The following is a 12,869-nucleotide window of genomic DNA, read 5'->3' on the forward strand; positions in this document are numbered from 1 at the left end:
GAATGTTGCGTATGTATGAACAGGGTTCATTCATATATTTTCATGACTAAACATTGTTTATGTTCTCGGGCTAAAGCCCTCGGGCATAAACAATCATTTAGTCATGAAAATATATGAATGAACCCTAATTATTATCAATTTGAGTAGAAGGTTGAATCCCACATGTTGACCTGAGACTTTTGAAGTGTAAAAACCACAATTTTACAGTATGCCCTCCTTTTAGGGGACTAGATAGGAGCACACCGGCTTGGTGGGAAAATCGATGTGCAGCAGATGAACAATGGCTTGAACCGTAAACTTCCATTACAGATGGAATAACATTTGAGAAGTTACACAAAAGTTATAAGATATCATACTACACCTTAACAGTTATAATTATTTACAGAACAAATATTGATTATAAGCATACAGAATTTGTGATTTACGATTTCATTTAACTGTACAAATGGCCAAGTGGCCAAATTGTATCATACAAGATTCATTCTTTTGTTCATTCATTTATGTATTCATTCATGTTTCTACAACTCTTCCTATACCTTTGTACGGTAGCCAACCGTTGTTAATCTGTGATGAGTCCACACTTTACCAGTAGCATATACATGAAGCCAAGTTAATGGAAGCGCATAATTGTCATGCCTGGAACTTGTGTGCACTGCATGTTGTTTTCATTATTTTGGAGGAAGCGGTAGGTAAAACTATTGCTGATATCAACAGAAAAATCATTGATCTTCTTCTAATGTTGAGTAGCAATGATTAAACTGAACATTGAATGAAATAGTCCTGTGAATTAGATGATCTTTATCTTATTTTTGTTGTTGAAAGGGATTCAATTATGCTTCACCGTTGTTCATGAAATGTTATTATTTTTCTTTTTTTTTTTTTACAGGCTCAATCTTGAACACATATTAGATTTACATGCATATGACTCAACTCTAGGTCAAAGGTGAGTAATAAACCAGGGAGGTACTCCAATATAAAAGTACTGTGCATTCTCATTAAAGCCATATAACATTTGCTGAGGAGGACGCCCTCAATATTTTTCTAAATTCTGTTTTTTACATGATTATATTGTACTTTATTATTAATATACCCTGCAAAAATCAAGACTATAGGTGCTGTAGTTTTGTCAAATTCTGAGATATTGAACAAAACGCAGGAAACGTTGTATTATTATTATGAACACGTACACGATATTCATAACACAGGTACACAGCGTGCGGGACAGATATACACATCAAAGGATAATACCATAACACAACCGACGGAGTGATACACATTGTCGACATTAGCGCTGGTAGTAAATTCCAAATTTCTTTGCTTTACCTCAGTTGTTCGGCTCAAAATTAAAGGGAACATATCTGATAATAAAAGCTAACATTTTATGGCAAATAAATACTAATCTATTTTTATTTTGTATGGAAATGTTATAATATGGCTTTAATATAAACATCAAAAAAGGGCCGGATTTTGAGCAAACAGCGGCGTCAACATTTTGGGGTTATAAGGATTCCACCTGTGGCTATCAACACTTTGGGCTCTTTTTGAACCAGAAAATTGGCATTTAGGGTAACATTTTCTGATTTTAAAATAAATTTGAAAATTACTTTAAACTCTTTACAAGCTCTACATACCTATTTAGCCTAGTGTTAAAATAGTATTTTTTACCATCATGATTTAAAAAATGATAATATGCCATTTAGGGGTAAAATGTGGTGGTTACGACAGAGGGTAATAAATGTTGACACTTATGCCATTTAGGATAGCAAATATGTTGCCATCAGTTATGCCATTTAACAGTATGTGTTAAGGGGTGATTGATGAGCATGGGTAGCATTTATATATTCGAGTGACCCCCCCCCAGGGTCAAGGGTCACTTCTTTTGCTCCTCAGTGATATTTATTTTATCCCAAGTCACAGGTCTATGATAGACATGTCCTTAATATTTTACACAGAGGGACTTCAAATGGAGTCACCCATTCAGGTAACCCATTTGAAATTCACACTCCCTGTGTGGGAGATTAATGTCATGTCTTCCTTAGGGGGTGTATGGATTTCAACTGGAATAGCCATTTGCATGTGATGAATTTGGATCCTCCTCTATTGCTTATACATGTAGGAGTAGAAAGTTTGTAATCATCTTTGAAAGTTCTGTCTCTCTCTTTATTTCATTTCAGTGGAATCGAAAAACTGAAGGATAGAGGACTGGATATAAGGTCAGGTCAAGGGTCAAGTCATCACATTGACCCCTCAGTGACCACTGTGACCTTCCAGCTTTGTGGCAATATTAAAACAAGCGATTTAGATGTATATATTCAGGTATGTATACTACTTTTTGCTGTCGCCCAGGACAAAGGTCAAATCATAGACCTCTCTGATCACTTGTCAAGTTTGCAGTTTAGAATGTTACTTACATATAGTTGTGCATAGGTAAGGGTCCCATCTTTTCCTGTAACTTTGATATTTTAAAGCGTACATCACATATTTACTGCGTTGAAAACACACTTGTCTCTGATTGGCTGCTGAAGCGATCTGCTTTTACCGAGTGGAAATGTGTGAATGAACATTGCGCCATATGCATTGTTAGCTCCAATTTTGCAACATTACTGCAGTACAGTAGCCTATGCCCCTGGGAATAATTGATTGACAGGTTAGCTGTATTTGTAAACATTGCAGATATCCCATCATTGAAAACTTCATAGATTACCCTATACTCTTCTGTACCCACTAGTGGCGGTAACAGGATTTTTTTTAGGTGGTGGGGGAGTGAAATTTGATGAGGGGGTTAAAATAATAACGTTTTCCTAAAATTTGGTGATTATAGCTCAAAATTAGGCGATTTTAGCCCTGATTAGTGGATTTTCTGTTCATTTTTGTCCTGACGAGAGGGAGAAAAAATTAAGGGGAAAAAAATTCCCCCCTTTCCACCAAAGACCAAACAGTTATTGTATTTTGGTTCACAAGACAATTTACATTGTGCCTATAATACTCTTATAAAACATTACATTACAATTTACATGTGCCTATACTTCAATCATTATTAAATTTACATGTGCAACTTACAGGTGTTAACATTCATTCATAACCTCATGAATATATGCGATGCGTGTGATCCAATCATATTTTATTATTTGTAAAAAAACACATGTTGAATAGTTTGTGTTGTGTTACTTTTACACATTTACAAATATTAATGACTTCATTTGCATATTATTTGTATTTACAAACCTTTGTTATTTACAAATCTTTGTTGTTGGGGCCACAGTAATTATGAACCGTGTAATTCTAGTTCAAAATGTCTCACTTCTGAGGGGGCAATATCTCCCCTTAAACTCCCCCCTCCTGTCACACAAGTGTGACACTTTCACTATGGACCACAATAGCCTCATCCCAATGGCATACTTCAACACTCATAGTGCAAAATTTGACCTCAAGTTACAGAGTATGAGTTTCTGCACCCAAATTTTCAAAGGTCATTCAATGAATGTGCAAATGTATTGGTGTTAAAGAATTGCGACACGATAGATGAGCATGTTGTGGATCCTAGTGTTTGTGCCGATCAGCATCACCACAAAGAAACATCCACTTGGCCTTTATCAAAATAATGTATTTAAGCAAAATTGCGATGATTTAAACTTGTATAATCAACTTTCACTACATATGTTTATCAAATGCCAATCAAAAGAGTTAACTCCAACAATACAGACCATTGTACGTATATATTACATTCAAGAAACAACCATGCACTTTTTTAATAGTTAGACATACAATGTATATACAACTATTTTGTTAAAGTTAAAGCCCTAATGTATGATTTTCGTTCAACTTTTGATTTTGTTATTCTTAACCAAAAAGCTGAAATAATATTAGTAATAACGGTCAGAAAGTGTTTCTGTCCATTTTAAGCCATCGAGGTAAAGTGAAAAAAAAAACCCACTGAATATTTTGGCTTTAACAAAATTGCTCTGCTGACCTACAAACACAACACATTTTGGCTGATTCCATTTAGGTGTAAGCAAGTTGGGATATGTGTAAATGTGCCAAAAAAATAGGCCATTTCATATTATAAGATCATACATTTGTTATGGCTGTAAAGCAATAAATCCAATTTTTATACCAGCAATGTACAAATTGCCAACAAACATGTATTTACAAACCAGTTGTATACTAAAACAAGTTTACCAAAAGTGTCAAATGTCATAATTTGTCTCCTAAATAATATCATTACCCATAATGCAATCATTTTACCTAAACATTGCACACCTTTAATTTAGAACAAAGGGTAACACAGAGTCACTATTATAACTGATTGTTCTAAAACTTCACACCAACTGATTAACAGACCCCTTCTACATTGTAGACTGAGGATTGATTTCTCTTTTAAAGGGACTTTTTTTTTAAAATTTGGTTGAAAGCATTTGGATGCTATGCAAATTTTTCAAAGTATCTAGGTAACCCTATTCTTATGTTCCGGTGATGGTAGTGCAGTATACAAATTCGCAACGGTAAATGCACTGCATGCTAGCCATGGCTTCAACATTAAAAGTCCAAGTTTTAAGATATTTTCTCAAAATATCAAAATATCAAGAACCAATACTACAATCAACGAAAAAAGTCTTGAAACGCTTGCGCTTAAATAACGGAAAACTGTCACCCCCTCTCCCCCGTGCAATGTTGAGAAATACCAAAGTCTTCAGCGGTTTCCCAATGTGTTCCAACATTGATTGATGGGGAGAGGGAAGGGTTAATCATTGTTGTAGATGTCATGCTTGTTCCCAGGCAAAATATACGTCATTTCCATGATCATATGAAATTCTGCACGGAATTTCGACAGAGTGTACCAAGCGTTCCAAGGACTTTTTTAGATTGTCTCTGCGAATGCAAAATATTTCATCTAAATTTCGTTTTTGGCTCATAACTCAAAAACGGAATGTCGTATGAGCTTCTCATTGCACACGATTTGAGAGTGGATTATATGCTTTGGAATCATAACAAAACTGTTGATAAAGAAATTGGTTTCTTTAGGAAGTGGTCACTGCAATCACCCCCTATGCTAAAATACACACATTTTGCAATTATAGCTCTAAACTGCTCTAAAATGTCGTTTTTGTCCCATAAATCAAAAACAGAATGTTGTATGAACTTCATATTTCACAGGATTTGGAAGTAGACCATGTACTTAGGAATCATAATACAATTGCTGATAAAGAAATTGGTTGGTTCAGGGAGTGGGCACTGAAACACCCCATACCCCAACTTACACGCATTTAATGACATTTTTATGCTATATCTCAAAACCGAGAAATCGTTTCAAACACATATCTCGTAATTACGGCTCTATGCTGCATGATTCCGAGTTGCCTAATTTATTTTTAAAATTATTACCGAAGCTCACCTTCATAGCACTTGTCAGATAGGTGAATAGCGTTAGAAAAAAGAAAATTGAGTGTTAATTTAATACTAAAACCGCATATGCGTTACGATTTGTAATGAAGTAAATAATAAACTACGACTATCTTCAGTAGATAGCATTAACTTGTTTTTGACATGATGTAACAACTATCTTCAGCAGATGTGTGCTTCACAAATTTGTGTATGTATAATGTGTGGGGGTGTGCGTGCATGGTGTAGGGCGTGGGATGTATCTGGGGTATGGCGGAGGGGGTTTGTAGGACTATTATAAGATCACATTTAAATCGGAAAGTATTTCATTTGGGAGCTTTTGGGAAAGAAATAAAGAAATGATAAAATAAAATAAAATCAAACATAGAGAAAGAAAGGAAGAAAAAAAGACAGAAAAAATAAAGCCAAAATGTATACTTCATGTATTTATAATAAACAAAAATTTTCACCAGGTTCACCGTCGCAAATAATAAATGAGACAGAAAAAGTGATACCGCCTGGGAATCGAACCCAGACCCTCAGGTTTATAAGACCTCTGCCTTAACCACTTCGCCACGGGAGCTTTGTGATTAAGGCGCTTGTAATTTGAACCTATAAGCGGTCACTTCAACTTTTTTTCCACGTTCATGTTTTTATTTATTTAAAATGTCTTTCGTTCATTCTTTCATTGATTGAAACTAAGTATTTTATTTAAAATGACTTTCGTTCATTCTGTCATTGATTCATTATTGATCTTTCTTTCCTTCTTTCTTTCTTTTCTTTCTTTCTTTCTTTCTTTCTTTCTTTCTTTCTTTCTTTCTTTCTTTTTCTTTATTTTTAATACGAAGAAAGAAAAAAGAAGCATAGAAATAATGAATTCATACTTTAGCAATTATTCACGCAATTAAAACACGAATAGTCAAATGGTGTAAAGTGTAAACCCATAATGGTAATCTGTAATGGTAAACTGCTGCATTGAACAACGTGCATACTGAGCAGTTTGCCCTGCATTGATATTAATATATACGTATAGATATCTATTTCAATTCAAAATGGTAAACTGCTAACAAATTTCATAAATGCGATCAATGTGTCATTACTTTTGTATTCAAACATTCTCAATTGGTATAGCCAATGTAAGCGAACATCACGCTTCATGAGATGCGGCCTAAAACCATAAAAGGTCGATTTTGGACCATTTTGTCATTATGGTAAACTGATACACTTTGCCGTTTGCACTATACAGCTTTACACTTTCCCGATACCTGACTACTATAAAGACCAAAACTGGTTACTTCGATTGCGAAATGGCAGCGTGGGCAACGGCTTAGTCCTTCGACTGGTAATCTTTTGACTATTGATTGATGCGAATGGTTCGAATCCCGTGGTGGTCGATTTTTTTCTTTAAGTGTATTCAATTGTTGTTTTCTTTTTTTTTCTTCTTTTTTTTTTTTTTTTTTTTCTCACCGCAAAAGCGTATTTTATTATAAATAATATCCAGAAATGAGTTGTTTCAAATTGTCACATCATAATCTTTCTGATTCGTTCGGATAAGCCTATACTCAGCAAACACAGGTTTTACAGAAAACATTTACATGTTGGGTTATATTATAAAGGGTACAGAACGTTTTAATAAAATTCAAAAACATTTTGGAAAACATGCTGCAAAACATTGTAATATTTTTTAAAAACTATATGTGTAGTGTTTTTGAATTATGAGACAAAAACGAGATTTTAGTCATAATTACGAAATGTGTGTAATTTAGCATAGGAGGTGTTTTCAGTGACCATTCCCTAAATAATCCAACATCTTTATCAACAATTTTATTATGATTCAAAGGGATATTATATATTCCCAAATCGTGTGCAATATGAAGCTCATACAACATTTTGTTTTTAAGTTATGGGACAAAATGACATTTTAGAGCAGTTTAGAGCCATAATTACAAAACGTGTGTTGTTTAGCATAGGACATGGTTTCAGTGACCACTCCCTAAATAAACCAATTTCTTTATCAACAATTATGTTATGATTCCAAAGCATATAATCCACTCTCAAATCGTGTGCAATATGAAGCTCATACGACATTCCGTTTTTGAGTTATGAGCCAAAAACGAAATTTAGATGAAATATTTTGCATTCGGTAGAGACAATCAACGAAAAAAGTCTTGAAACGCTTGCGCTTAAATAACGGAAAACTGTCACCCCTCTCCCCGTGCAATGTTGAGAAATACCAAAGTCTTCAGCGGTTTCCCAATGTGTTCCAACATTGATTGATGGGGAGAGGGGCAGGGTTAATCATTGTTGTAGATGTCATGCTTGTTCCCAGGCAAAATATACGTCATTTCCATGATCATATGAAATTCTGCACGGAATTTCGACAGAGTGTACCAAGCGTTCCAAGGACTTTTTTCGTAGATTGTCTCTGCCGAATGCAAAATATTTCATCTAAATTTTGTTTTTGGCTCATAACTCAAAAACGGAATGTCGTATGAGCTTCTCATTGCACACGATTTGAGAGTGGATTATATGCTTTGGAATCATAACAAAACTGTTGATAAAGAAATTGGTTTCTTTAGGAAGTGGTCACTGCAATCACCCCCTATGCTAAAATACACACATTTTGCAATTATAGCTCTAAACTGCTCTAAAATGTCGTTTTTGTCCCATAACTCAAAAACAGAATGTTGTATGAACTTCATATTTCACAGGATTTGGAAGTAGACCATGTACTTAGGAATCATAATACAATTGCTGATAAAGAAATTGGTTGGTTCAGGGAGTGGGCACTGAAACACCCCATACCCCAACTTACACGCATTTAATGACATTTTTATGCTATATCTCAAAACCGAGAAATCGTTTCAAACACATATCTCGTAATTACGGCTCTACGCTGCATGATTCCGAGTTGCCTAATTTATTTTTAAAATTAATATTAAGATTCACCTTCATAGCACTTGTCAGATAGGTGAATGAACGTTAGAAAAAGAAAATTGAGTTTTAATTTAATACTAAAACCGCATGTACGTTACGATTTGTAATGAAGTAAATAATAAACTACGACTATCTTCAGTAGATAGCATTAACTTGTTTTTGACATGATGTAACAACTATCTTCAGCAGATGTGTGCTTCACAAATTTGTGTATGTATAATGTGTGGGGTGTGTGCGTGCATGGTGTAGGGCGTGGGATGTATCTGGGGTATGTTTTATTTTTTTTGTTGGACTATTATAAGATCACATTTAAATCGGAAAGTATTTCATTTGGGAGCTTTTGGGAAAGAAATAAAGAAATGATAAAATAAAATAAAATCAAACATAGAGAAAGAAAGGAAGAAAAAAAGACAGAAAAAATAAAGCCAAAATGTATACTTCATGTATTTATAATAAACAAAAATTTTCACCAGGTTCACCGTCGCAAATAATAAATGAGACAGAAAAAGTGATACCGCCTGGGAATCGAACCCAGACCCTCAGGTTTATAAGACCTCTGCCTTAACCACTTCGCCACGGGAGCTTCGTGATTAAGACGCTTGTAATTTGAACCTATAAGCGGTCACTTCAACTTTTTTTCCACGTTCATGTTTTTATTTATTTAAAATGTCTTTCGTTCATTCTTTCATTGATTGAAACTAAGTATTTTATTTAAAATGACTTTCGTTCATTCTGTCATTGATTCATTATTGATCTTTCTTTCCTTCTTTCTTTCTTTCTTTCCTTCTTTCTTTCTTTCTTTCTTTCTTTCTTTCTTTCTTTTTTCTTTATTTTTAATACGAAGAAAGAAAAAAGAAGCATAGAAATAATGAATTCATACTTTAGCAATGATTCACGCAATTAAAACACGAATAGTCAAATGGTGTAAAGTGTAAACCCATAATGGTAATCTGTAATGGTAAACTGCTGCATTGAACAACGTGCATACTGAGCAGTTTGCCCTGCATTGATATTAATATATACGTATAGATATCTATTTCAATTCAAAATGGTAAACTGCTAACAAATTTCATAAATGCGATCAATGTGTCATTACTTTTGTATTCAAACATTCTCAATTGGTATAGCCAATGTAGCGAACATCACGCTTCATGAGATGCGGCCTAAAAACCATAAAAGGTCGATTTTGGACCATTTTGTCATTATGGTAAACTGATACACTTTGCCGTTTGCACTATACAGCTTTACACTTTCCCGATACCTGACTACTATAAAAGACCAAAACTGGTTACTTCGATTGCGAAATGGCAGCGTGGCGCAACGGCTTAGTCCTTCGACTGGTAATCTTTTGACTATTGATTGATGCGAATGGTTCGAATCCCGTGGTGGTCGATTTTTTTCTTTAAGTGTATTCAATTGTTGTTTTCTTCTTTTTTTTTTTTTTTTTTTTTTCTCACCGCAAAAGCGTATTTTATTATAAATAATATCCAGAAATGAGTTGTTTCAAATTGTCACATCATAATCTTTCTGATTCGTTCGGATAAGCCTATACTCAGCAAACACAGGTTTTACAGAAAACATTTACATGTTGGGTTATATTATAAAGGGTACAGAACGTTTTAATAAAATTCAAAAACATTTTGGAAAACATGCTGCAAAACATTGTAATATTTTTTAAAAACTATATTTGTAGTGTTTTTGAATTATGAGACAAAAACGAGATTTTAGTCATAATTACGAAATGTGTGTAATTTAGCATAGGAGGTGTTTTCAGTGACCATTCCCTAAATAATCCAACATCTTTATCAACAATTTTATTATGATTCAAAGGGATATTATATATTCCCAAATCGTGTGCAATATGAAGCTCATACAACATTTTGTTTTTAAGTTATGGGACAAAAATGACATTTTAGAGCAGTTTAGAGCCATAATTACAAAACGTGTGTTGTTTAGCATAGGGGATGGTTTCAGTGACCACTCCCTAAATAAACCAATTTCTTTATCAACAATTTTGTTATGATTCCAAAGCATATAATCCACTCTCAAATCGTGTGCAATATGAAGCTCATACGACATTCCGTTTTTGAGTTATGAGCCAAAAACGAAATTTAGATGAAATATTTTGCATTCGGTAGAGACAATCAACGAAAAAAGTCTTGAAACGCTTGCGCTTAAATAACGGAAAACTGTCACCCCTCTCCCCGTGCAATGTTGAGAAATACCAAAGTCTTCAGCGGTTTCCCAATGTGTTCCAACATTGATTGTTGGGGAGAGGGGAAGGTTAAATCATTGTTGTAGATGTCATGCTTGTTCCCAGGCAAAATATACATCATTTCCATGATCATATGAAATTCTGCACGGAATTTCGACAGAGTGTACCAAGCGTTCCAAGGACTTTTTTCGTAGATTGTAGGCTTGTTAGTTCTCAGTTTTATGCATATTTATGCTGATTCCAAATATGGTCATGAAAATGTACAATTCTGAAGTTTTTGGATTGAAAATTTTTTTAATTTGTCGTCTGCAGTTGACATCTGCGTAAATAAATGAAATGCTCCTCATGCGATATCATATGGTCTCATACAGGATGGTGGTGGCTCCTCATGCGATATCATATGGTCTCATACAGGATGGTGGTGGCTCATCATGCGATATCATATGGTCTCATACAGGATGGTGGTGGCTCCTCATGCGATATCATATGGTCTCATACAGGATGGTGGTGGCTCATCATGCGATATCATATGGTCTCATACAGGATGGTGGTGGCTCCTCATGCGATATCATATGGTCTCATACAGGATGGTGGTGGCGGCATCATGCGATATCATATGGTCTCATACAGGATGGTGGTGGCTCCTCATGCGATATCATATGGTCTCATACAGGATGGTGGTGGCGGCATCATGCGATATCATATGGTCTCATACAGGATGGTGGTGGCTCCTCATGCGATATCATATGGTCTCATACAGGATGGTGGTGGCTCCTCATGCGATATCATATGGTCTCATACAGGATGGCGGTGGCGGCATCATGCGATATCATATGGTCTCATACAGGATGGTGGTGGCTCCTCATGCGATATCATATGGTCTCATACAAGATGGTGGTGGCGGCATCATTGAAGATCTTTTGAAAACACTGGCTCTTCTCACTCCATAAGACACAGCCCACACTTGATGAAAAGCCATTTCTTGGATCCTTTCATGTCCCATACAACAACTTGATAAGGTGCAGGGCCTCATGCTACAGTATACATAGACGTAAGGATTGCATGCGCAACTACAGAAGGCAAGCCAGAGTGACACCCATTCCAAAGTTGGTGCCACATGTTGATCACCATCTAGTACTAATTCTTTTGCAATTACAACAAAAAACGGCAACCACATGTGCAGCGCAAATATGATCGATGCCACAAGTCCACTCTTAGCTACCCGCCATTCATCGCTAACATGAGTATGTAGATTTTTTAGAAATCCTGAACTTACGGTGAATCCAGATATAAATACATTCAATCTCCATGATGATGTGCGATAGTGTAATGCGGTGGCATAGCTTTCATCATGTTCTATGCCTTCTGCAGTCCCTTCGCAAGAGTCAAACGAGGTTAATATTACGCGGCGTTTGTGACATATCTCTGTCCATTTATGTCGATCTTTTGTGACATTATCTTGAGCGGCGATATGGATTCGGCGATAAGCAAATGCCATCAAAGATAGCGGTGCAAGAAATCCACAAAGAATCAAAACTAGATTATACCTATTGGTAAAACTCTGATTTGACCTTGATCCGATGGTACAGGAATATCGATATGCATGGTAATCGATTGAATCTTGAATGATGAGTGTTGGTAGTGCAAGCATTGCGGCAATAACCCAAACAGAAATCAACATGATATAGCTGTGTGTGCTTGTGATACGTTGATAATAAAGTAGTGGGGTTCTAATGGAAACATAACGGTCCACTGCGATCATAAGAAGAGTGAAAATTGTGGCAGCGAAGAAGAAAACCATCAGGAATCCGGTACACACACACCATCCATTGGAGAACACCCAGTCATCATGAAGAGTTGCAATGACTACAGATGGTATTATCAGAACAGTCATACAGATATTGCACACCGCATATTGTAAGATGAGGCGATTGGAGACCGACAACAAAAACGGTTTTCGTAAAGACGTGACCAAAACTAAAATGTTGCCAATAAATGATGCTAGAAATATCAAAGATAAAGTTATCACACGAAATGTGGTCAAAATGGACAATGAATCGGTGGTTACGTTAAAAAACATGTTGTCAACAGGTTGTCAAAATTTGATTGTATTTATCCACAGATAGAATATCGTATCTTTGCCCTTGTAAAGCGGAACGCCTCAGCCAACCTCCGATTTGTATGAATATTGTGAAAAACTGCGTTTATAGGAGGAGAATTTATTTTTAAAATGGCAAATTGAAAATGGGCTACTGCCTACTAGTATTCCAGTTGAAATCCATACACCCCCTATGGAAGACATAACCTTAATCTGCCACATAGGGAGTGTAGATTGCAA

The 12,869-nt window shown here is 35.5% G+C and overlaps 2 protein-coding genes across 2 annotated transcripts in view; both read left to right on the forward strand.

Annotated features, from left to right (window-relative positions):
- Positions 1 to 12,869, forward strand: part of LOC140146038 (uncharacterized) — a 171,680-nt gene that overhangs the window by 94,056 nt on the left and 64,755 nt on the right. The window lies entirely within an intron of this gene.
- Positions 1 to 12,869, forward strand: part of LOC140171398 (zinc-regulated GTPase metalloprotein activator 1-like) — a 35,966-nt gene that overhangs the window by 20,978 nt on the left and 2,119 nt on the right. Inside the window, exons 9-10 of the mRNA XM_072194649.1 lie at positions 887 to 943; positions 2,175 to 2,316. Of these exons, the coding sequence (XP_072050750.1) occupies positions 887 to 943; positions 2,175 to 2,316 (199 nt within the window). The remainder of the gene's footprint in view (positions 1 to 886; positions 944 to 2,174; positions 2,317 to 12,869) is intronic.

The sequence above is a fragment of the Amphiura filiformis genome, chromosome 2, assembly GCF_039555335.1.
Source record: "Amphiura filiformis chromosome 2, Afil_fr2py, whole genome shotgun sequence".
Classification (NCBI taxonomy): Eukaryota; Metazoa; Echinodermata; class Ophiuroidea; order Amphilepidida; family Amphiuridae; genus Amphiura; species Amphiura filiformis.